We start from the raw sequence: 26,180 nt of genomic DNA, 5'->3' as shown, positions 1-26,180 counted from the left end.
AGTGATGAACAAGGGAGCAGTGAGGACAAGAACAGGGGAGTTTGAAAAAGGGAAGAAAAGAAAGAGAATGAGAGAGATGGAAAACAAAGGGAAGAAGAATAAGAAATGGGAAAGAGAGAGACTAGGCACGGGTGACACTGCCACTACTAGGAGTTGTAGCAGCGATGATGTGAAGCAGATGATGTAGAGAACATCGAGGAGGGAGAAGAAGAAGATGATGATGAAGAAAGAATAGAGAGGGAGAGAGAGAGAGAGAGAGAGAGAGAGAGAGAGAAGGCCAAAGGAAGAAGCTTGTCACCACTGTGTCAAGTGGAGAAGAGGAACAATGCCAAAAAATATCAAAATGGATATCAACGTTGATGCATTTCCTTTCTCGTTCCAATTGAAGAGTTATATTGGCCTAATCTTCGAGTTAAAAGAGGGGCATAATGAGTCATTTTAAAAATATATAAGGTTATTTTGGACTTTCAGCTTGGTCTGAAACACGTCTGACTGCATTTAGGGGTCATTTGATTGCACTTTCAGAGGTCTGAATCTGAAAATGATGCTTTTCAGATTCTCACACTAGTTTGGTTTTACCTCTTAAACTTGACCTGAATCTTATTTTCAGATCTGAAAATAATAGACCTTGGACCAGCTCTTAATGTGCTTAGAGCCGGTGCAAGGTCGAAGCTGCCCTTACAATATTTTGGAAATGATGCACGCTACCCCTGTCTTCTTACGTAGTCAGACTCTCTCTCTCTCTCTCTCTTGCTCGCTCTCTCCCCCCTGTCTTCCCGCCACCGTTGCTGCAACTTGCAGCGACAGGTCTCTCTATCTCATTGTCTTCCCACTTCCCGCCACCGCCGCTGCAACTTGCAGCGACTCTCTCTCTCTCTCTCTCTCTCTCTCTCTCTCTCTCTCTCTCTCTCTCCCCCTGTCTTCCCACCACCGACATCGCCGCTACAACATGCAACAACGATGGTTCGGTGAATAATAATAATACTTTTATTAATTATTTTAATATTTTTTATTAAACATTAATTATTTTTATTAAATTTATTTGTGTTATTTATTATTTATTGATTATTTTTATTAACTAATAATTTTTAATTATGTCATTAATTTTTAAAAATTATTTTATTTTTTATTTGTGTAAATTATTAATTATTTTAATATTTTTATAGTCATTAATTTTTTAGTTTTAATTGTTTCATTTATTAATTAGTAATTATTAATTTATTATTTTTTATTTGTATTGTTTCAATATTATTTTGAGGTTGAAAATTATTTTTTATGAGATAATGCAAATTGAATTCAACATTTCCAAATAGTATGTTTTAGGGGTAAAATAGTAAAATCAGTAAATTTTAGATGGTAAAGGGTTGATCCAACACAAATAAACTTATGGATTCAGATCATCTAAAAAGTAGAAAAGCATCTATGCCTCTTTTCAGGTTTCAGACACCTTAAATTTACTAAGTGATGCCAGTGTGATACCTGGCCCGACTATTACAACTAGATGATTTGAATAGATGATCCAAAATGAATTTTCAGATCTGAATTGGTAAGACGTGGGCTAGGCACTAAATGCGGTCAGACGTGTTTCAGACCAAGCTGAAAGTCCAAAATAACCTTATATATTTTTAAAATGACTCATTATGCCCCTCCTTTAACTCGAAGATTAGGCCAATATAACTCTTCAACTGGAACCAGAAAGGAAATCCATCGACATTGATATCCTTCTTGAGTAATACTGGAACGAGAAAGGTAACAGTTGAGGTTGAGCTTCGCCTAGTAGTCAACTACAAGAGAAGAAAGATTTTCTCTTATGAGTAATACTCAGCTGCTTGGTCCTGATAATTGACTATACCAACCTCTAACGAGAAGAAATCTTTGCCCTACTTTTTTCTCTTGTATATTCAATTAGACTTAAATAGTTAAATGTACCTTCTCACCCTACTTTTTGACAGTTTCAACAAAAAGAAATCCTTGCCCTTCTTTATAACGTGAAACAGGATTGTTTCTACCTTGAGACACCAACCTGCAAATTGGTGGTTCTTCATCACAATCTGATTGCATCGACAAGAGATTCTTGAACCTAATCAGCCTCAGCTTCTTTACTTCCAAAGTTTAGTCCTTCCCACCTTGTATAGTTTGGTTGCAGCTTTTAGACCCACTTCGAATTTGAAAGATCTATTAATTCAATTTTAATAGGCAATCCAGTCATTTTCCCTATTGGAGTATCTTATTCTTTCTTGGTTCTGTGCATTACGTTTTGGTTTTATTTATTGATTTCATGTTTGTATTTGCAGAAGCCATTCCTTTCCTACTAGTTGTGGCATAGGAGTTTTATAGAAAGAAGTTTTCTCAGAAACACCATTAAATCAATTCTTTTCATAAACCGAGAGACCCCTCTATTGGAAGCTTTCTTCTTTTGATATATTATCTATAAAGATCCAATCGTTCAAATATCAAAGGTCCAAAGTCTGTTTTGTTCGACCTTCAATGGGGTAATGAGCTTTGGCGTATCAGGCTTTTAACTCTCAAAGACCTTTACCATTTTTGTTACAATTCAGTAGGTAGGGGGGAGTGGTTTTCTGAGAAAGAGAGAGACCACATTGTCTTCTACCTTGAAATAGGGGGAGTGGTTTTCTGGACTGACCCGTTCAATTATTTCGTCAAACAGGTGGGGTTCAATCACACAATATCAGTCATTTAATAGGGCATAGACTCATAAAGGGGCAAAACGGGATTTTTGAAAATTGTGATGTTATTTGTTAACAGTTCTTAACATTTTAATAATGAAAGGTATATTTAAGTTTAGTGAGGTTAGTTTACAAGGTATATTTAAGTTAAATGGAAAAATTCAAGGTATGTCTTAAGTCATTTTAATATTTAGTAGAACATAACTTCTAGTTTACATATTACTAAAACACCCCTATAGGTTACAACCAATTTAACATTAACCTGTTGGGAATCATAAATGTTTTTGTCCAGAAATGGTCAAGTGACCTTTTAAAAATTAAAACTATTGGAGAATGTGAAAGGGCATTTATTATTCCAGAAATATCCCTTAGTACTTTTTATTAGAAATAAAGCCCTCCCCCACATAATAATTTGGTCTAGAGAAGGTGTGGAGTGCACATGACATGAGCATTATTAGGGGTATTTTTGAAATTAAAATTAAAAAAAAAAAAAAAGAAAAACCTGAACTAATGCTCTTTTCCATTTTCCACTTGTTTTATGAGGACAAGTGACCATTTTCCTTTGGGAATACAAACAGTCCAATTAAGTAAAACAGCTGTAAATTATAGGAGGTTAGGTTTCAGAAAATATGTAGAAGGAATTGAATGGATATAACCACACCAACCATTATTGAAATAAGAAACCGAGTTTCACTTATTCCCACCTATGAAAGCAAAATGGTAATTTTACGTGCCCAAGTAGGGGTGAATCATGGGTTGGGTTGGGCTGAGATTTACACTTACTTTAAGGGTTGGGTCTGGGCCTGAAAGATAAGCTTGAGGTCAAGTTATGCATGATTTTGGGACTACATCTTTTTATATATAAAATAGATATTTGCCTTGGTTCTATTCCAGTCATAAAAGTTAAAACCAAACATCATGTCCTTATTGTTAATACTTTTGTGCACGTGCATAAAACATGCTAATGTAATATTTGTATACTAAATAGCATATAATATAAGTACCCCAAAAAAACATATAATATGCATATAAATTTATTTTATTCATTATATAATGTTTTATATTTTATACAAAATATACTATAAGTGTCATGTTATAATATCTATATAAAGTATATAACATAAAATAACATATGTGAACTGGACCAGCCCTAAGCTTAAAGTTAAAGTATTAGCTAGGCCCAAGCCCGACCCTATCTTGAAATTTGCTGGCCTGAAACGGACCCGAGCCCATGCCTTAATACAAAACTAAGGCCCAAGCCCGAGCATTTTCGGGGCAAGCTGAAATGATAACCCTATCCACATCTTAGAATCCCAAATTCCTCTATACGATAATAATAATCTATACTATATATAAAAGTGTGGATGCAGAGTAGAAGCTTTTTTGGACTAAAATTGCCCTCTATTTCTTTGTTTGAGAGAGGGTATAAAGGTTATTTTATTACAGTTTTAATGCCAACTTTAATAGCTATTAAAATGCTCATATTTGTTTATGTACTTAGTCCATTCCCAATTATAAGGATTGAAAATGCAACTTTTATTATTATTTTCCATCTCATTTAATCCCCATCTTATACTTAAGGTATTAACTCTCATTTTCTTTTATTAAATCATATATTTAAGTTATGATACTAATTAGATTTATATCAATATTTTTAACAATATAAACCCATTTATTTTAAAACTTACTCAAAAACAAAACCATTCTTTATCCAAGTGGTGGCTAAGCAATTCAACGATCCGAGTCAAATTGATAAACCTATGAAATCATAGTTAGCTAATAAATTTTTTAAAATATAAATAAATATATAAAATTACAAAAATATAGAAAAAATAGACACATTAATGATATTTTTATTAATCAAATTTAAAAGAAAATATGTGCAATAAACAAGAATTATTTTTATTAATAATGAAAATGAAATACATAATTTAGAACTGACCAAAAATGAAATTATTTTATTTTTTAGCAAAGATCTTTCAACTTTTGGGTCAAATGTATTAACATTTAATGTCATAAATAAAGAATAAAATTAATAAAATATAAAAATACATAAATTTTGCAAAAAAAAAACATTGATGCACATATATAATATCATATAAGTATCATATTAAACAAAAAGTGTGACATATCATAATTATTTTTATACACAAAAAAAAACTATTCAAAAAATTGAATGCATCTATAATTCTATATCTATACTACTATTAAAATTATGAATAATTTGTATAACTTTCTTTTGACTAAAATACTTATTTTTGAATTACTCCCTATTTAATTGTGACATTTAAATTGTAAATTGAGTTAGTACTTTTCACCTCATTCAATTCCTTTTATTTAAATCTTATAATTATTTGATAAATGAATACAAAAAAAAAAGATACACCAAAAAGATAAAACATTATAAAAGAAGAAAATTCTAGCCAATCAGATAATGATAGTTGAAACTTCACTAACTCGATCCGATTATCATATATTTGGAACAGATGTTTATGTAATTAAATTTGGATCACAATCCGCATCTAATTAATAATAAAAACAAAAAATAAAAAATACATATTTATAAAAAATTTTGATATATTATTACTATAATTATCATCGTTTATAATTAACACGTGCAAAGCATAATCACTTTGTGACTTTGTCACGGTGACGTATCTGCTGACTTTACGTCCACAAATCGTTTAATCTGGCTTCATTGAAAAAGTTTGGTAGTTTGGTCGTCTATTATTTCTTAAAATTATTTTGTCGTTTGGTTGGTTTTTCCTGGACGAACGAGTTCAATTTCAAGTCGAGGACGAAGCTCTATCCTCGACTACACTCCTACCCAGAAATGGATGGAGCAGAGGAAAAGCTGATATTTGCTGTTAATGGAGAGAGATTCGAGCTCTCTAGAGTTGATCCTTCAACTACGTTGCTTGAGTTCTTACGTTGTCATACACGTTATAGAGGTGCTAAGCTTGGTTGTGGAGAAGGTAAGTTGGTTTGCCGAATTTCTTCCTTGGTTTCTCCCCAAAGTTTTATTGTTTCTTGTTATTTGATGCTTCGGGTTGGTTTCTGAAGGTTTCATTAATACGGAATTTTGGGCTTCTATGTGGTTTCATTTTTTTCTTTGACAGAATGGATATAACTGTTTGATTAGGTGTTGTAGAAGTAGGCTTTGTTTACCTGGCTTCTTTAGCATATTGAGAAGGTTCTTGATAGTGGGTCCTGTGCATTTTGAGCTTCTTTTCGTTTTGTGGAAATGGGTTTATGGATTTTGATTGTTTTTCCTGCTTTGGAAAATGAGCTTGTCTATTTATTTAGTTGTTTTTAATGTAGTAGTTAGTTTTGGCTTCTGTGGCATCTGCTTGAAATCGGATGCTCTTTAACATTGGATACATAATTTTATTGTTGCTTCTCTTCATACTGTTGGACTGTGTCTGTGGTCTGTGGTATTTGGTGTTGAATTTCTTGTTTAAGGTTTGGATTCTTACTGAATTCATTACTACTACTCTGTTTTATTTTTGGAGATTATGATTTGACAACATCCTTTTTTTCAGTTGTTTAGAAGATAAGAGAATCTTCCATCATATAGGTCTCCTTAGACTGATTGGAGAACAAAACTTGCATCTAATATTCAGTTTGGATTTTTCGTTGCAGGAGGTTGTGGTGTTTGCGTGGTTCTTCTGTCAAAGTATGATCCTCTGCTTGAAAAAGTTGAGGACTTCACAGTGAACTCATGTCTGACACTTCTTTGCAGTTTACAAGGATGTTCTATTACAACAACAGAAGGTCTTGGAAACAGCAAAGATGGATTCCACCCAATCCACCAAAGGTTTGCTGGTTTTCATGCTTCTCAGTGTGGCTTTTGTACTCCAGGCATGTGCATGTCTCTCTTCTCAGCTCTAGTAAATTCTGAGAAGACCCCAGGGCCAGACCCACCTCCTGGTTTCTCCAAGCTTACAGTATCAGAAGCTGAAAAGTCTATTGTAGGAAACCTCTGCCGCTGCACTGGTTATCGGCCCATTGCTGATGTTTGCAAAAGCTTTGCAGCTGATGTTGATTTGGAGGACCTGGGCCTCAATAATTTTTGGAGAAAGGGTGAGAATAAAGAGAAGATCTTGAGTAGATTACCCTTCTACAGCCATAGTAATGAAATTTGTACATTTCCTGAGTTTTTGAAAAGGGAAATCAAGTCCAAATCACTTTCTGATTTCAATGGCTATTATTGGTACAGTCCTGCCAGTATTGAGGAACTTCAGAGCCTATTGGAAACTGAAGAAGATGGAAACCGGGTAAAACTAGTTGTTGGGAACACAGGGGTAGGCTACTACAAGGAACAAGAGCAGTACAAAAGGTACATTGATCTAAGACATATCCCTGAGCTCTCTTTAATAAGAAGGGACAGAACGGGGATTGAAATTGGTGCAGTTGTAACAATCTCTAAAGCCATCCAAGCCTTGAAGGAAGAAAGTGAAGGTGGGTTTCAATCAAATGGAGAAATGATAAAAAAGATTGCTGATCATATGGAGAAGGTTGCATCAAAGCACCTGAGGAATACAGCAAGTTTAGGTGGTAATTTGATCATGACACAAAGGAACCATTTTCCCTCTGATATTGCCACTGTACTTCTTGCTGTCGGTTCATCAATAATTATACAGACAGGCCCAGAAAGAACAGAACTTACACTAGAAGAATTCTTGGTAAGGCCACCATGTGATTTTAAAACTATAATTATAAGTGTTAGAATCCCAAGTTGGGAATCAGTAGGAAGATTTTCGTCTGAAACCAAAACTAAGTTGCACTTTGAAAGCTATCGAGCTGCACCACGACCACTTGGATTTGCATTGCCATACCTCAATGCTGCTTTCTTAGCAGAGGTTTCTTCCTCCAAAACTTCTGTTGTTGTAGAAAGCATTCGGTTGGCTTTTGGTGCCTATGGGAATAAATATGCAATAAGGGCAAGGAAAGTTGAGAAACTTTTAGTTGGACAGTCACTTAGTTTGAATCTTCTATTTGAGGCTATTAAATTACTGAAAGCAACTGTGGTGCCTGAAGAGGGGACTTCATATCCTGCCTATAGAACAAGTCTGGCTGTTGGCTTCCTTTTTGATTTTCTTTATCCTATGCTTGAAGCTGGTTCCACAATTCTACGTGGTGGCTTGAATGGATATATGAATGCTTTGCCAACCAAGGTTTCTAAACATGAAAGTAATAATGACCATGTTCAAACGCCTGCTCCGCTCTCTTCTGGAAATCAGCTTCTGGCGTTTAATAGGGAGTATAGTCCAGTTGGGGAACCGACTGAGAAATCTGGAGCTCAGATCCAAGCTTCCGGTCTGTTGCACTCAAATAATTATTTTCTTTTATGTTGTGGCTCCTTTTCCTTTTGGTAGTATCACCTGACTGGTTCCATCTTTATATTTTTATAATTATGTCATTATTTTCTTAACCAACACAGTCATTATTATAAATGAACTTACAGGAGGTCTTGTAGTTTAAGTTGTTTGCTACTAAAACTGACCCATCCCCACCGATGGGCTCCGATCTGCCCCACCCCAGTCGGGTTTGGGGCGGTTTTCAGGGAAGCCCGAAGCCTTGGTGATCGGGTATGGGGCAGGACTAAAAAGTGTGTGTCTTTATAATTCTAGGTAGGTTTCAAAAATGAAATAATAGATTTGTAGGAATGATGGGGGCAGGGCGGTGGCAAATTCAGGGGTCCCCATTCCCCAGGGATGAGGATGGGATTTCTAGACCAGTTGGGGTAGGGGGTAGGGTATTTGAGTTCGGGGTCAGCCCCCAGGGCAGGCATCCCCAGTAACAGTACAAATGTGTTAAATGCAAAACTAGAATGATTTAGAGATGCTTTAGAAATTAGAATTGACAGGTTTTACGCAGAATGACAAATCCAAGAATCGAAAATTATGATTAGAATGTAGAGAAAACATGAAGAAAACAAGAAAGAGAAAACAGAGCACTCAAGCACACAGAGAGATTTATGTGGTTTGGTTTATAGCTTTCATTCACATGCATCAAAGGAGAAGAAATCCACTATAAAACAATACCAGAGATTACAATTGCAGTTTACACAGCCTCTCATAAACCCTAGCTCCCAATACAACTGAAACACCTTTTTACACACTCAATGTGTCTCACACTTTCTCAAGCTCTCTTCTCTTTCTTTTCAAGATACACGACACAAGACAGTTTTCTATCCAGGATATAATGAGATATACAAGAGAACCAAACCCTAACAAGGTCCATAAATGGGTTGGGTCCAATATTGACACAGGCCTGCACCGTGGGGGCTCTAACCTTGAGCCCTCAGTGGTGGTCAGTGGTGGGCTACGGGCTAAGCCCTCCACTTCCCCCACAGACCACCATGAAATTTTCCCTTTGGTTTTTTCTCAACATTATGCGGAGTGGGTACTTGAAAGCAGGTTGTGACTGCAATTCAACACACGAATGCAACAGGTTTTAAGATGATATTGCAATTTTAGTAGAAACAATAATAAAAATGGTGGTGAATTAATAATCAGGATATACCTCAAACTGATTACGTCTATTCCGTTACCTTAGAATAATCATCCAGCATGAGAAAACTGGAAAAGGATCATGCGCAGAAATTAGAAAATATGCTGAGGTGGACAGATGGCAAAACTAGAAATTAAATATGCAATAAATGGAAAAACTAGAAATAACATGTGTAACAGACGGCAAAACTAGAAATTAAAAAAGATGCTATAAGACCAGTAATATTATATGTAACAGAGTGTAGGAAAATCAAGAAATAACATATCCCAAAATTGAGTATAGCTGAAATGAGGATGCTGAGGTGGACAGAAGGCAAAACTAGAAAGCATGGAAATAGAAATTACTGCATTTGGGGAGGAATTAAGAGTAGTTCCAATAGATAACAAAATGAGGGGGAAAGTCAACCAAGATGGTTTGATCATGTGCATATTCAACATTGTCTACACTGGTCAAAAGGAGAGATCTGCTGAAATAGAAAACTCCCAAAAAAATGTGCTGAAAGTGGTAAGAAATTATATAATTTCACAATTTAACAGAAAAATCATGGAGCACAATAGTGAGGTTAGGATGTATATCCAACACCAAATAGCTTGGAATAAGGCTGAGTTCAGTCGAGTTGAGCTACATGCAATTTTAGTTGATAACAGCTAAATAATCCCCTGAAAAAGAGACTCTGTAAGTTCTAAAATATTAAACAGTTTGTACCCTAAGTTCAGATTCTTCTTTCTCAACATTCCAATAGATTTATGTTGGTGTTCTTCCTATGTATACTGCTTGCTAATTTTTGGAGATTTTATTATTGATAACAATGCAACTACCTGAATCATGATTTTTTTTCTCTTTCTTAGTTTTAGGATTTAGTGTAGTTGTTTTACTTATTAGATTAAATTTCAAGGTAATTAATATTGATTAGAACTGAATTTAATTGTCTTTCTCACAATTTTAATTACTTTTAAAGCCATAGCCCTCATTCCCCTTATTCATTGTGCCCTCCACTAAAAATGAAATGTTCTTTATTTAATGGAAGCTGAAGGTGCCCTTTTTGTTGATTATTAATGTCACACCTTTAGGTGAGGCCATCTATGTGGATGATATTCCTTCTCCAAAGGACTGCCTTCATGGAGCATTCATATACAGTAACAGGCCTTTGGCACAAATAAAGGATATTCAATTCAAATCTCCACCCGAATTGTATGGAGTTGTTGGAGTTATTTCCATTGATGATATCCCAGAAGGAGGGGAGAACTTAGGATCTCAGACCATGTTTGGTACTGAACACCTTTTCGCTGATGATCTTACTCAGTATGCAGGAGAACCATTAGCTTTTGTGGTAATACATGTGGATTTCTATTCTGGTGCATTTTTCTATTTTTCATGAAGGGTTGACCAAAATTGGGCCTTTCCTTCATGGAGTTGTCTTCTGTACGTTGAATTCATTGAAATGGCTTCTGTAGGTTGCAAATACACAGAAACATGCTGACATGGCAGCCAATTCTGCAGTGGTTGATTATGACACAGAAGATCTAGGGACACCTATTTTATCAGTAGAAGAGGCAGTCAAGAGATCTAGCTTTTATGAAGTCCCTCCTTATCTTAGGCCGAAACAGATTGGCAATTTCTCAGAAGGAATGGCAGAAGCTGATCATAAGATTCTTTCTGCTGAGGTTTATCTGATTTAATTAACCATCTATTTATCTATTTGCTTGTCTTGTTTCCATTTTTGATAAAGGACTAGAATCTGGGAACTTGACTTGAACCCACCAAGGGGTCAAACCCCTAGCCCCCTAGTAATGAAGATTCCTCTACCCTTAATACACAATACTAGGAATTGGAGGACTTATTCCCCTCACTAACAAATCTAGTAATATGTCTTCTGCCATGATGGAATCCTCAGAAACAAATATTGCAAACACATTTCTGAGAACAAACTATTTTTTAATATAATATTAATTTTTCAAAACCAACTTTAAAATCATTTACTAGTAGATTTAGATCCTTTAGAAAAGACATTACCAAGGCATTCACTTTGTTTGGTAAAGTGGAAGATCTCCCTATGATCATTTTTGTAGATCCCATTCTTATCTGCTCCAACATACCCAGGTGTCAACCCCAAAAGGGTTTCTTTAGTTGGCATATCAAAAGTAGACAAATCTGAAACCCAGCATAGTATCATTATCAAGTCTAAGGATCAAGTGCGACAATTCAAATCCTCCACCAATCATAATGTTTAAGGGCTATTTGAACATGGTTCCAGTTCAAGTGTTTCCACTAATTGCACCTTCTCATAAGCTAGCACTTACATTGCCAACCTTGTCTGGCTTGAACTGCCCAAGCTTAGCCATAGGTTGATAACAATTTATTCCACATACCAATCATGATGGTCTTAATCATTTTATTTTTATTTATGATTATCACAATCCTATATTGTGGATCAAGGACCATCACAAAAGCATACACCGAATGACATGTGATTGTATAAGAATCTATTCCATTATTCATGATGAAAGCAGTGTACATGTCATATTGGTTCTGAAGGTCATAATACACTGTCCAACACTCGGGTGTTTTGGTTGAGATCTTGTCTTGTTGAGCTAGTTGTTAGTTATGAGAAGCCTTCAAGGCTATATTGTGATAATCAAGTTTCTATCAATATAGCACAAAACCCAATATAGAAAGATGTTACTAGCTATATTGAGGTTGACATGCGTTTTCTCGGAGAAAGGATTGTATCTGATGAAGTTTGCTTGCCATACATTGATTATGATATGCAGTAGGTGATATCTTCACTAAGGGCATCATCAATTCTAACTTCTAAGATGGAGACTGACACAAGTTGGGAAGAAGTAGCATCTATTTCCCACTTGAGGGGGTGATGAAATATTATTTACTATTATTGGTTGCTATTTTATGTTGCTTTTGTTTGTTGTATTAATGACTTATACCTGTTATGTAGCTTCTGTCTTTACTTTTTGTTTTGTGTGTTTCATATTGGTGACAGGGTAGAACGATCTTTGTATAGCATCATTAATTTTATATAAATAGGTGAACAAGGGGTAGCAGCATATTCTTTTGCTTACATCCCATTCTTCTTTTCTCTTCTACACTATATTCCCTTCTAACTCTGTTTTTCTTGTTTTATTGACTTTGAAACATTGTTCTTTGCTAGTAACACTCGACAAGTGAGAGTTATATCCCTATTCCCTATATCCATAACTGCCTATCAAAGCTGTCTGCAAATTATTTGGTTGTTTATATTGCAACTATTAGTATCACTGAATTTCTTGTATTGGTAGATAAAACTTGGGTCACAATACCATTTTTACATGGAGACACAAACTGCGCTTGCTGTACCAGAAGAAGGCAATTGCATGGTTGTCTACAGCTCGACTCAGTGCCCTGAGAACACACAGATTGTAATTGCAAGATGTCTTGGAGTTCCCTGTCATAATGTCCGTGTGATTACAAGAAGGGTTGGAGGAGGGTTTGGTGGAAAGGCCATGAAGGCTATTCCTGTAAGTTATCTGTTTGACTTTTCTCAATGAGTACTTCTCCCTTCTTGAGAGTTTACCCAGTTATTAATTTCAGAGCTAAAATGAAGCTTCAAAAAGGAAATAAAAGAAAACATGAAAGTAAAACTGTGTTATCATATATGAGGATGAATATATGATTTCCATGAAATGACCCACCCATATCAATGAGCGAAGATACTGAAATGTTACTTTGGAATTAATCCAAGCACCTAGCTGCAGAATGATAGAATAATAGAGTTTTTTACATGTTTTGCATTTGACGCTTCTGTTTTTCCAGGCCTGTATGTTTGAGGACCTCTCAGATTTCCACTTAGATATTTTTTCTTTCTATATATTAATGAAAATCTTGTCATATATAAAAGCAAATAAGAAAATATTTCCTTGTTTAATCCTGCAAGGGAAGAAACCTGTGTCACAATGTGATCTATAAGAAAAAAAAAAAAACCATGTTGGATATCTAGGTCAGATACATTTGCCTCTTTGCTGTACTGTGTTAGGAGATTATCCTTATTCATTGTCCTTCTTTCCTACTTAAACTGACATGCGGGTCCCTTATATCTGTTGGTCATATCAACTTTTAGCGTAAACCTGTAAGGCAACTGGAATGGGAGTTGGTAATTACCTATTTACCTACACAGGGTTTTTTTTTCAATTCTACCTATAGTTTGTAGGGGTGTCAAAAGAGTCTTATGGGGTTGGTTGTTGTTCTATGGATTTTAGAGGATGGGGTTGAGGTATATTTTGTTTATTTTTGTAATTTTCTTCTTTTATGGGTTGGTTATCTCCCATTGCCTCATCTAATTGTAATCCTTCTATTATTAATGGATTTGTTATTTATCTTTAAAAAAAGTCAGAAAATCCAGTGGCTCATAAAATGGCCAGAGTAGGGGTAGGTAGAGCTCAAATGTTTTGGGGTTACTTGTAATTTGGATCAGTTTAATCCATAAAGAGAAATGAGATAAGTAGCAAATGCTAGTCTATATCCTGAAGTTCTCTGTTCATATTCATTTTTCTCTTATCCTCAATAAAATTTTAGTAGTTACCGATAAAGAAAATGTTCCAAATCATACTCCATATGGAATTTGCAATTGCTCTGGTTTTATAAAGTTAAAACACCTGAGACAGACAACTGTGTCTGCATCCAACTCACATAGATTCTTTTTCAGTAATCTTTCTTGACAGACCAAAATATTAATATTTGAAAAAAATTCTGAATTGTAACATTGATAATGGAAATGTTAAGAGGTCCTTTTGGCAATAACTATAAGAATTGTTCCCTATCTTATCACTTCTGCATATCCAGGAAAAATCTGTAGATGACCAAAAGGTCGGAAGAATAGGTGTCTATCAGAAATGTGGATCAGAAATTGGGACTACCACAGCACATCGGCATTTACACTCCATTTATTGGAATTCTGCTACCCCACTGCCCTTCTGGTTTCCCTATCTCATGCCAACATTGGAATTTAAAAACATAAATGGAATAGCCCACATATCTTGATTCCCTCTGAAATATTGCATGATTTTAATACCTTTGATCCTTGCAGTTTTCTATGACTTCGTAGTGTTTATTGCCTACTTTCTGCATATTTTTTTGCTCCACACTACATATGTAGGAATTACAAGTTACTATGTGATGTTTCTAGGTTGCTACCGCATGTGCTCTTGCAGCACACAAGTTACAGCGTCCAGTCAGGATTTACCTCAATCGCAAGACAGATATGATAATGGCAGGAGGACGGCATCCTATGAAAATAAACTATAGCATTGGCTTCAAATCCAGTGGGAAGATCACAGCTCTACACCTTGATATATTAATTAATGCTGGCATATCTGCAGATATCAGTCCCATCCTACCACTGAATATATTGGGAGCCTTGAAGAAGTACAACTGGGGATCTTTGTCTTTTGATATAAAGATCTGCAAAACAAACCATTCAAGTAAGACGGCAATGCGGGCTCCAGGAGACGTGCAAGGATCATTTATTGCTGAAGCTATCATTGAGCGTGTAGCATCAACTCTATCTATGGAAGTCAATACTGTCAGGAGCAAGAATCTCCATACATTTGAGAGCCTCAAGCTTTTCTATGACAGTAGTGCTGGGGAAGCTCTTGAGTATACTTTGCCTTCAATTTTGGATAAGTTGTCTGCATCTTCAAAGTTCCACCAAAGGGATGCAGAAATAAGACAGTACAATAGTTGCAGTAAATGGAGGAAAAGGGGAATCTCAATGGTGCCCATTCTGTATGAAGTGTCATTAAGGCCTACTCCTGGGAAGGTAAGCATTCTCAATGATGGGTCTATAGTGGTTGAAGTTGGAGGGATTGAGCTGGGCCAGGGGCTCTGGACAAAGGTGAAGCAGATGACTGCATTTGCTCTTAGTCCAGTAAAATGTGATGCAAGTGGAGACCTCTTGGAGCGTGTACGGGTCATTCAGGCAGACTCATTGAGCTTAGTACAAGGGGGGATGACCGCTGGGAGCACCACATCAGAGGCAAGCTGTGAAGTAGTTCGAATCTGCTGCAATGAGTTAGTTGAAAGACTAACCCCTCTCAAGGAAAGGCTGCAGGAGAAGATGGGTCCAATCTCATGGAATATGTTGATTCTCCAGGTGATTATTTAAATTTAAATTATTTACATTCTGGATTTTCTCAAGTCATGATGGAGAGGGAGAAGACATTCTTCTCAACTTGGACATCAAATGATCTTAACCATCTTTACTATAAATTTGATGTTCAAGTTTATATGATTACATTCTTACCAAGAAGTAGGAGGTGGGGCCTACCAACAATCCCTGTGAAGGGAGGAAAAGAATTTCTTTTTCAACAGAGACAACCTACCAACAAGCCCAGCTGCCCTGGTACCCTCCAAATGTACAGGGGTGATTGGATTTCATTGTTTTGCTTCTATTTTGTCTCAAGCAGTTATTCTAATTTTCTGAGAGAGAACTATCTTTCTAATTGAATATGAGAAGAGGTATGATCCTCAAATACAGGTTTAGTTGTAAGCTAAGCCTGAAATACAGGTTTCACAGCGCCTACGCATGTTTAAGTTACTATATGTTCTACCTGTGGTGCTAGCCATAATGTCTATGTTAGGCCCAGCGGAGGAGAAGATCCAAGCGGTGCAGGTCAGGCCCATCAGGCCCATGCGCCAGTCCAGTGCAACCCAAGGATCACGCGAGTGACACCACCCATCACACTCGTATACAACCGACGTCTACGTTTTGAAAAGTAACCATGTATTGAGCGTGATCATGCACTGAAAAATGTCAGAATAGGTTATACTTGTTAGCTGGCCATTTGCTATATAGGCCCATTTACGAATGCATGAAGGCAAGAATGAATCATTGAGATTTTCCCTCTCTCTCTCTCTCTCTCTCGTCTTCTACCTCTCGTCCATTTTAGGAGGGCAAGCTCCATCGAACCAGCTCACCAGTGATTACACAGTAGCAGGGCTTATCAATTGGTATCAGAGCCTTGCCACGATGCCAACCACCACGGCTTCGTCTGCCGAAGAGCGGATTAACCGAGTAGAAGGAGAAGTTCGACAGACTACCAATGAACTGAGAGAAATCAAAGAAACCCTCTCAGCACTGGTAGGCCAGATTGAACATATGTCATCAGCTCCCAGATCCACGGAGGTTGAAGGGTCCAGCAGCAGTGGCGTTAGGCGAGGAGGAGTGTTTCCAGTCAAGGCTGCCAAGATCGACTTCCCTCTGTATTCAGGTGATGATCCTATTCCTTGGAATTACAGGACAGAACGCTACTTTGAATTCCATAAGACTCCGGCAGATCAGAGGGTCTCCATTGCCGCCATACGTATGGATGGTGAAGATATCATGTGGTACCAGTGGTACCGTAAGACCCACCCTCAGACCACCTGGTTGGACCTTACTGAAGCCTTACGTGTGAGGTTTGGTCCCTCTGGTTATGAATATTTCAATGAGTCTCTCTCTCGGGTGAGATAGACGGGCAGTGAGGGAATATCAGAATGAATTCGAACGGTTGGCAACAGGGGTTCATGCTTGGCTGGAGGTTGCCCTGGTAGGATGCTTTATAGGGGGCTTGAGAGAAGACATTCGCATAGAGGTGAATACTGATGAGGGCGGATTTTGCCTTCCAATGATATTGTAACACATGGCACCTCGGAACAAGTAGGTGACACCTGGAACCACTTAGCCAACAACTTGCCTTAGCCAAGTTGATGGTGTCCGACTTGGCGGCCCGGCCCAAGCGCGACCTGGCAGCCTGGCACAGGTGCGCCCTGGCAGCCTGGCCCTGGCACGGCCTGGCACAGATGCGCCTTGGCAGCCTGGCCCTGGCGCGGCCTGGCACAAGCGCGACCTGGCCTTGACGCGACCTGGCAGCCTGGCACAAGCGCAACCTGGCCTTGACGCGACTTGGCGGCGTGGCACAGGCGCATCCTGGCGGTCTGGCCCTGGCGCGGCCTAGCACAAGCACGACCTAGCCCTGACGCGACCTGCCGGCCTAGCGCGCCCTGGTGGCCTGGCCCTAGCGCGACCTGGCTGCCTAGCACAGGTGCTGACCTGGCAGCTTGGCCCAGGCACGACTCGGCAGCATGGCACAAGCGCCGACCTGGCGGCCTGACACAGGCGCCGACCTGGAGGCCTGCGAGATGTGCTCGCCGACAAATTCGGCATGCATATCCTAACACTCTCACGAACCTCGGAAGTTGGGCCACGTGCCGAACGATCCGGAGGGTGGTCAACGTGCATGGCGATTACCTCTGGGAATCTCAGACCACTTAGACAACCTCGCGAAAATCTCGGATGTGGTGCATGAAGCCCACGCCAAACAATGCCTATATAAAAGCACCAACCCCAATGGCATAAAGGGGGCAAGTAAGCAAGTAAGCAAGTAAGAAAGTTCTAGCTCTCATACTTTGTGATTTTTAGCTCGCAGTCTACTATGAGAGTCCTGACTTAAGCATCGGAGCAACCTCGCCAGGTTAGCCACCTCGGGTCCTCTAACATTTGGGTTCCTTGCAGGTCTCTAAAGAGCAACAAAGCTCATCAATCCAGCTTGTTGCCAGGCAGCTTGGCACCTGGTTAGCCCGACACCTCACAGGCAACTCGACACCTGGTCAGCTCGACACCTCACAGGTAGCTCGGCACCTGGTCAACCCGGCACCTCATAGGCATCTCGGCACTTGGTCAGCCCAGCACCTCACAAGTAGCTCGACACCTCACAGGCAGCTCGGCACCTGATCAGTCCGGCACCTCACAGGTAGTTTGACACCTGGTCAGCCCGACACCTCACAGGCAGCTCAGCACTATAGTCAGCTCGCTACTTAGCCTGCCCAGCTCAACCCAGCTCAACCCAGCTCGGCAGCCAAAGTTCTCCACTTCAGCCTGAGTCATCTGCCACTTGGAAGCAGACCAAATGACGAGGTACTTAGCACAAAAATTGGCCATCACCCAAAAATTGATTCATCAGGTATGAAAAGGATGGTGCAAGAATTTGTGGCCCGATGCACTATATGCCAGCACTGGCAGGGTTGTTGCAACCTCTATCCATTCTGATGGGGTATGGGAAGAAGTTACTATGGACTTTACAACTCTGCTGCCCATGTCCCATGGAAAATCAGTGGTGTTGGTGGTGGTGGACCGACTAAGTAAATATGCTCACTTCATCAGTCTTTCCCAACCATATTCAGCAACTACAGTGGCCCAAGCCTACATCCGGGAGGTAGCCAAACTGCACGGGACACCACAGTCCATATTAACAGATCGGGACCCCCTCTTCATGAGTGCCTTTAGGAAGGCATATTTCACAACTCAAGGGGTTCAGATGTTGCATTCTACCAGCTACCATCTGCAGACAGATGGACAATCCGAAGTCGTCAACTGTTGCTTGGAGACATACCTGAGGTGTTTTGTGGGTGATAGGCCCAAACAATGGGCCCAGTGGCTGCCTTGGGCTGAATATTGGTATAATACCACGTTCCAGGTTTCAGCTAGAACGACACCCTGTAAAGTGTTATACGGTTATGAACCTCCTTCCATTCTGCCGTATGAGCCGGGGTACTTCGTCGGTTGCCAAGGTAGAGACAGTTACAAGCAAGGGGCAGTACAATCAAACTCCTTAAATTCCACTTGCAACAGGCCCAGCAACGAATGAAGTTAACCTATGATAAGAAGCATCGAGAATTAGAGTTCTCAGTAGGGGATTGGGTTTATCAACGGCTCCAACCATAGAGACAGACCTCCTTGGTGAGGAGGGCATCCCAGAATCTATCTCCTAGGTACTTCGGCCCATTTCAGGTGGCAGAGTGAATTGGGCTTGTGGCCTACCGTCTCCACTTGCCTGCCGGGTGCCAGTTGCACCCCGTCTTCCATGTCAGCCTTCTGAAGCCATGCCTGGCTTCCGCTGATGTTATCAGCCCCACCCTTCCACAATTCACAGAGGAAGGGGAAGTGATGTTTGAGCTACTACTGATCAGAGATCTATGTTGGGTTCGCTGGGGCAATAAGGTCTTTAAACAGGCCCTAGTCATATGGCGTGGCTTACCTCGGGAGGATGCCACGTGGGAGGACTATGACCAACTACAGAAGCAGTTCCCTTCCCTCGACCTTGAAGACAAGGTCATTCTTGAAGGAGACGGGAATGTTAGGCCCAGCGGAGGAGAAGATCCAAGTGGTGCAGGTCAGGCCCATCAGGCCCATGTGCCAGTCCAGAACAACCCAAGGATCACGTGAGTGACACCACCCATCACACTCATATACAACCGACGTCCACGTTTTGAAAAGTAACCATGTACTGAGAACAGTGATCATGCACTGAGATATGTCAGAATCAGCTATAGTTGTTAGCTGGCCATTTGCTATATAGGCCCATTTACGAATGCATGAAGGCAAGAATGAACCATTGAGAGCTTATCAGTCTATATGTTCGGGACAACCTAGATTGCCCATGGCCATAAAGCTGCATTATTCAAAGCAAGAATTCTGTAGACTATTAGAAATTCTCCTAAACAAAGAATTAGTTCTGTTATGGATGCTGAGGCTATATTGTTGTCCAGACATCAAAATAATAGACTGTTAGACTGTTTTTTTCGGTTTTTCCTCAGTAAACTAAAGAGGCTGTGTTTTTAAAGGACAGTTATTAAGTTTCCTTCAACTTTCTGTTTCTCTCTTATTTTTTATCAAACCAAACATAGCCCTATTGGATATAGCCAAAATTTTTTTTACTTGGAACATTAACTGTAATAAGGAGATTTTTCAACATTGGTGGTGAAAATCTATGTATATTCTGAATACCCAAGAAGGCACCTGGTTGAACTGTCTTGATGGCTAAAAGTGTTCGTTAACCAATGGTTCCTTAATACTTGAACATTGTCAAATAATTCCAAAAGGATGCATTCATATTATGATGCTGGATTTGCTTATTATTACAATTTTATCACAGAAGTGATAAGAATTTCACTTGTCTTTGGAAATTTTGTAGAAACTGCATTTGGCAGGAAAAGCACTCTCTGTCTCAATACATCTGGTTTGCACCTTGCAGGCAAATCTACAAGCAGTTAACTTATCTGCAAGTGCTTACTATGTTCCTGAATTTACATCTATGCGGTATCTAAATTATGGTGCTGCTGTTAGTGAGGTGAGTACATCAATATATTTGTTTTACATTTTTTATTTGTATAAAATAACATTAGTGTATTTTTGAAATTTTTGGGAAAAGAGACCAAGTCTGACTCATATGCTTTAACCTTGAAACTTAGATCCCTATTCCAAACAAACATAGGTGCTGCTCTCACCGTCAATGAGCAGAAGATTCATGAAGGCCCTTCATACCTGCATTAAACATGCTTCAAAACTCTAGTCATGCATTAAAACAGCCCCACTACTCCCTATCACCAACCCCCTTGTGCGAAATCTCTCATGCAACCTATTGTTTGGAGGAGAAGTCAATGAACACCTCCCTAACCACTCCTCACTCTCATAACCTTCCTTTATGAAACAAAAGCTGAGGCAAGTCTAAGTCTTTATTTCTCTACCTTGCATGCATATATACACCTATACCCTCATAAACTAACAAAATTGTCTACCCCCACATCCCCTCCCCCACCCCCACCCCCACCCCCCAAACGAATTTTTAATTAATTGGACTAGCCACTCTATACAAGTAGGAATTGGAAAGTAATATAAGTATCCCTTCAATATAATATTGCCAATATCGTTATAATCAAAACAAATAGATATAGTACAATAATGAGTACATAGAAGACAGGCATTTCAGAAATACAAGAGAAAACAACCCCAAGAAGAAGCCCTGGAACACTTCCTGAAGCAAGACAATCAATCGGAAGACCACATAAGGACCAATATAGCTGCCCAACTGTCCAGAATAGTCCAGTATCCCTTTCTACCAAAATCGATCTCCAATAAAGCCTTAAATAAATCTTCCCAGATTGAAGAAAGAAGGTCAAGCCCTTTTTCCTCATGATTCTTCCTGTTCTCTAGGCAGATCTTCACTATCTCATTGTGGGTAATAGGAAACCCCAAAGAACTCCAAGAATCAGGCCAAGAAGTTGTAGTCGATCATCCCTACTATACTCTCATGCAGCTTCTGATCCTAGGGCTGCATGAGAACTCTCTCAAAAGAGTTTAAAGCAGTTCTTATACCAAGTAGTCAAAGTATAACTTGATAAGAAACAGAAAACAGCAACAAAACCAAGCAGAAAAGCCTGTAGAAAGAAGAGAGAAAATGAAAGGGAGGCCAAAACAACCATTCTGCTGCCCATACCTCTTCATTTTATACTTGTTTGCGAATACAATCAATTGACAACAAACCCCTGCCAACCTAACTTAAGTGTGGTCCCAACAACTTAAATAAAACTATGCTAATAACTTAGGCCCAATAACAAACAGTACAAATAAATTACAAGTAATTAAAACCTAAGAACTAAAGGCCCATTGGGTTCATTAGACCTATCAGCTCTACAAACAGCCCATAAGTTCGACACCTTCCAATTGAGCTTACTTACATGATGCACAGATATGGGCACGAACATGGACATAAAGGTACAACTCTCCATTTCCTTAAATCCTGGAAATGGATATGCATATGGGTGTCCCATGTATATCATGCCTATTTGTCTAGTTTTGAAAGCAAAATGTAATTTCTCACGACTAATGTCTTTCAAAATTTAATTAAATTTCTTATTATGTAAAGATTTGTTTATAATATAATTTATTGAAACATGCCATTTGACATATTTTACAAGTGTTGACTCTGTAAAACACATCTATAAGTGTCCATGCAATATCCAGTGCCATATCTAATAAGTATGATGTTCAGCATTGGTATGCAAATCATGTATAGGTATCTAGGCATCTAGGTATCATAGGTCCACTTCCCAATCATTAGAACTTCTTTTTTATGGATTATGGGACTGAGCCTAATACTCCATAGTTAATTCTGATATATAATGACAATATGTATACAATTTAACCTAATTTCTGTACTGAAAGGTCATGTAGTGGATTTGCTAGGTACCATAAAAAACACTTGTCTACTACTCTTCTTAAATTTCAATAAACAGCCAACAAATGAAGCTGTTTGAATCACAGGTGGAGATAGATCTTCTCACTGGAGCAACTTCAATTTTGCAAACGGATATTATTTATGACTGTGGACAGAGCTTGAACCCTGCTGTTGATTTGGGACAGGTTTGTTCAACTGCAATGCTATTTGAAGTTGTACCCCATTCTTAAGTTCCTATCCTTCTGTTACTCACATTCTCAATACTTGGAAGTTTATTTTGTTTTTCTCATTCATTTGGTCCATAAAATGCATGTTAGTAACAACTTGACAATCACACTTCTGTAGCTAAAATGCATAGGGGCTGCCACTGACAGCTAATCATTGTTATCATATTGATACCACCAGGAATCTTTCTATGTGAAATTGATCTGGCTGGATGATTCTAACCATTCTGTATCATATCTCATCCTGTTATTAGCCAGAACAATTGGTAAATGTGAAAAATCTGTAGAATGATTATGATATTCAATCAGGTCCTTTTGTTCTAGGACTGTCAGGTGGAAGATTTGAATGAGTTGTCTGGGCTACCACAGAACTATGTAAGTGGGCCTCACATTTGAAAATTTCTTTGCACAGATTGAAGGAGCTTTTGTACAAGGAATTGGTTTCTTCATGCTGGAAGAGTACCTCAGCAACTCAGATGGGTTGGTTATATCAGAGGGTACATTCACTTACAAGATCCCAACCATTGACACAATACCAAAGCAGTTTAATGTTGAGATCCTGAACAGTGGACATCACCAAAAACGTGTTCTCTCCTCCAAAGGTAAATTCTGATTTACAGAGCAATTATAGAAAGACTTCCTTAACCTTCCCCTACTTTCATTTCAATTATAGAAAAGAACATAATTCTTTTGGAAAACTATCCTATATGAAACTTTTAGGAATAAAATATTTAAGTCTCCCACTGACCAAAAAAAAATATTTAAGTCTCTCCCCCCCCCCCCCCCAACCTTTTGGTACAAAATGTGGGAAACAAAGAGTATGAAAGCCAGGGAGTACCCTTCCCCTACTTTCATCTAAGTGAAAGATCACCCTCAAACTTTTTAAGTAGAATGCTCTTTTTGGATAGCCAATCATCAACTGTTGCCTTCCCTCCAAGAATGATAAAATTACATAAGGGCTGTCTCCCAGCCCCCAAATCATATTTTATTAACTCTAATTACAATGAATGATAAAATTACATGAATGCACTTAATAGGGTTGCTGCAAGAAAACTAAGAACTAGTGGCCAGCCCAACATATCAATAGTCATTATACTTGCCAGGTTTGGAACTACTTTTCATTATTTGGGAAATCTTGGATTGCCCCTCAAAATGTAATGTAGCTGTTCTCACAAGACTTGTAGGGTGCAACACTAAGAGAAAGAAGTTACCATGGCATCATATAAGGGCTGCAATATTATCGAGCATTTGGGGGGAAAGAAATGCAAAGTACTTGATAATAAGAAGGTAGAGATGAAGCTTTGATTGAATTAATCAAGGTAAGAGTGGTTTATTGGGGTATTAATTTGTGAAGAATTTAAAGGTATTAACATGAATGATCTCTTGCGAGGGTGGAAAACTCTGGTTGATCGTGAAATAGGAAGACCACAGAAAGTGGTTGAATGGCACCCACCAAAGATAGCAGTCTCAAGTTCAACTTCAGTGGCTGCTATCTTGGCAATCCAGGAGAATCGGGGCTAGGTTGAGTTGTAGGGATGAAGATGGTGTTATCAAGTTAAGTTTCTGTGGAGCAATTGACGTTGGCAATTCATTAAGAGCCAAATTGCCGGCGGTGATATAATGACTCAAACTTCTGTCACTACAGAATGGATAGGGATGATTGTTGAAGGTGATTGCAAAGTGGTTATCTCATGGCTCAATTCCAAGGAAGAACCATCATGGAATTTCAGGGCCTTGGTCAGTGAAGCAAAAAATTTGGGAAGAAACCTGAACAGCTCATTTATATGGGTCCTCAGATTGGCTAATTCGCTTGCTGATAATCTAACCAGTGCTGGTGTCAATTGTCAAGGGTGTATTTGAGGAATGCCTGGGCTAGGGTGGTTCCATTTGTAATCTGCCTCTTGTATTAGTATATGCGTGATCATTTCTTAGCTGTTGTTCTGATCTCCTTATGTCTTGTTTGAACAGTTTGGTTATAATCTTCTTCTACTAATATAATTATGTCCTTTATCAAAAAGAATAAAAAAAAAATAACAGCAAAGAGACCACTGGATACAGTGTTATGGGCAAGGTCCAGGTAGACCCACACCAGGACCCTAATAAATCCATCCTAAGTATGTCTTTTATGGTCTTGGTCTGTGTATGAAACAGGTGGTTATAGAGCTGTCCTGCAAATAATTAGCATTTGATTGGGTATCTAGAAGTTGATGGTATCTCATAAAAAAATACACAAATCTAATCTTTCTTGCATTCTTGCAGTAGCGAAAGCATGTTGATATGCATTATCCTCTCTTATAAATTTAAAGATTCATATGCTCATATTTTTAACTGCTACCCACTAACTGGGTCCAAACTTGAACCTGATTCTTAAACGGGCCTTCAGTCCATGGACCAGTTTTGAAGCTTTGGGCCTAGCCCCTACTAAATTTGACTGGGTATGTCCACTATCTTGCTAATTGAATGCCCATTGCAACCATTCATACTGCCCAACCTTTAATTGGGCCAATTGGATCATGCAAATGGGTTGGATACCCTGCATCATGGCTAAGGGTTCTATGAACTTGGTAAACTGGGAGTATTGGTTTTCTTAGGATACGGTAATAGTTATTTCATCAAAAAAAAGAAAAAAAAAATCCTAGTGGAATATGCACAATTACATATTTTATCAGGTTAAGCAACATGACTGATAATAACCAATGGTTATTTGACTCTTGTGCAGCTTCCGGGGAGCCACCATTACTTTTAGCAGTATCTGTTCACTGTGCAACAAGAGCAGCCATTGGAGAAGCCAGGAAGGAGCTTCTTAAATGGTGCAGCTCAGATGAATCTTATTCAGCCTTTCAGTTGGAAGTCCCTGCAACCATGCCTGTTGTTAAGGAGCTATGTGGGCTTGACAATGTGGAGAGATACTTGCAGAGCCTGCTTTCTCATAAATGAATTAGAAGCTCATGGTCGTGATGTTTTGCGCATTATATAGACACACGCACATACTGTGTTTTGCTAATAAACATAAAAAAGAAAAGCATATTGTGTTTTGCTAATGGCATATGATTGAATGACTAGTGAATTTATTTTGATGTGCAATTTTCATGAGTTTTATTTTGATCAAGCATCTCTTCAGGGGAAAATTATGTAGTGAATATTGAATGTTACATGGAAATGAATGCATATTTTTGACGGACTTGATGCATAAATGGTTGATTTCACATGAATGTATTGAATCTTCTCCAAATAATTCTGTATGCTCATTAGTTCTATATTAGACAAACAGGAGAATATAACATTTTCAAAAGAAGAAGAAAGGAAGAAAGTAAGGCATGCTATCAAGTTTTAAAGAGTTACATCATTAGCATCTTGCAAAGAAGAAGAAAGGAAGGCGTACTGCTCAAGCTTCAAAGGTTCTTCGGTTCAAGGATCCAAGATCAAGTACGAGTACTGCCCATGTGCTGATATGTCAAAGCATGTTGAACAAGTAGTCACTTAGCTGTGGCTTAAGTGTTAAACCTGACCATTTAGGGTCTTTGTCATTATTAGCTCATATGCATTGATGAAGGGCTTGAAGGAGTGTTTTCCCCCATAGATTGGACCTTAGGAGGTTTACCTAAGTTCCCCTAGACTTAGGTACTTGCTGTGGTTAAGTTTTAGCTTTTTTTTTTTTTTGATGGGTAAAATAAAATTTCACTGAAACAAAAAAGAATACAATCTATTAG

The 26,180-nt window shown here is 38.6% G+C and overlaps 1 protein-coding gene across 2 annotated transcripts; it reads left to right on the top strand.

Annotated features, from left to right (window-relative positions):
- Positions 1 to 5,428: 5,428 nt before the first annotated feature.
- LOC148871474 (indole-3-acetaldehyde oxidase-like) lies at positions 5,429 to 25,664 on the top strand. 2 transcript variants are annotated; one of them, XM_088972877.1, is made up of 10 exons: positions 5,429 to 5,662; positions 6,330 to 8,006; positions 10,274 to 10,533; positions 10,658 to 10,867; positions 12,497 to 12,715; positions 14,380 to 15,345; positions 20,264 to 20,359; positions 22,333 to 22,431; positions 22,883 to 23,072; positions 25,190 to 25,664. In XM_088972877.1, the coding sequence occupies exons 1-10, from the start codon at positions 5,521 to 5,523 to the stop codon at positions 25,405 to 25,407; spliced, it is 4,077 nt and encodes a 1,358-aa protein (XP_088829003.1). In that variant the 5' UTR covers positions 5,429 to 5,520; the 3' UTR covers positions 25,408 to 25,664. The 2 variants fall into 2 exon arrangements, with proteins under 2 accessions (XP_088829003.1, XP_088829002.1); XM_088972876.1 differs by having other exon boundaries at positions 20,204 to 20,359.
- Positions 25,665 to 26,180: the final 516 nt, after the last annotated feature.

The sequence above is a fragment of the Nelumbo lutea genome, chromosome 2, assembly GCF_056320005.1.
Source record: "Nelumbo lutea isolate HS-2025 chromosome 2, American lotus-T2T, whole genome shotgun sequence".
Taxonomy (NCBI): Eukaryota; Viridiplantae; Streptophyta; class Magnoliopsida; order Proteales; family Nelumbonaceae; genus Nelumbo; species Nelumbo lutea.
Note: the sequence above shows the minus strand (reverse complement) of the source record. Positions and strands in the feature narration are given on the sequence as shown.

What these genes read in the sequence shown, in the direction of transcription:
- LOC148871474 (XM_088972876.1), top strand. Translation starts at nt 5,521, where the DNA reads ATGGATGGAGCAGAGGAAAAGCTGATATTTGCTGTTAATGGAGAGAGA. An exon ending in TAAGCTTGGTTGTGGAGAAG is followed by an intron (nt 5,663 to 6,329) that starts GTAAGTTGGTTT and finishes TTTTCGTTGCAG; the next exon opens with GAGGTTGTGGTGTTTGCGTG. An exon ending in ATGGTGCTGCTGTTAGTGAG is followed by an intron (nt 20,360 to 22,332) that starts GTGAGTACATCA and finishes TTTGAATCACAG; the next exon opens with GTGGAGATAGATCTTCTCAC.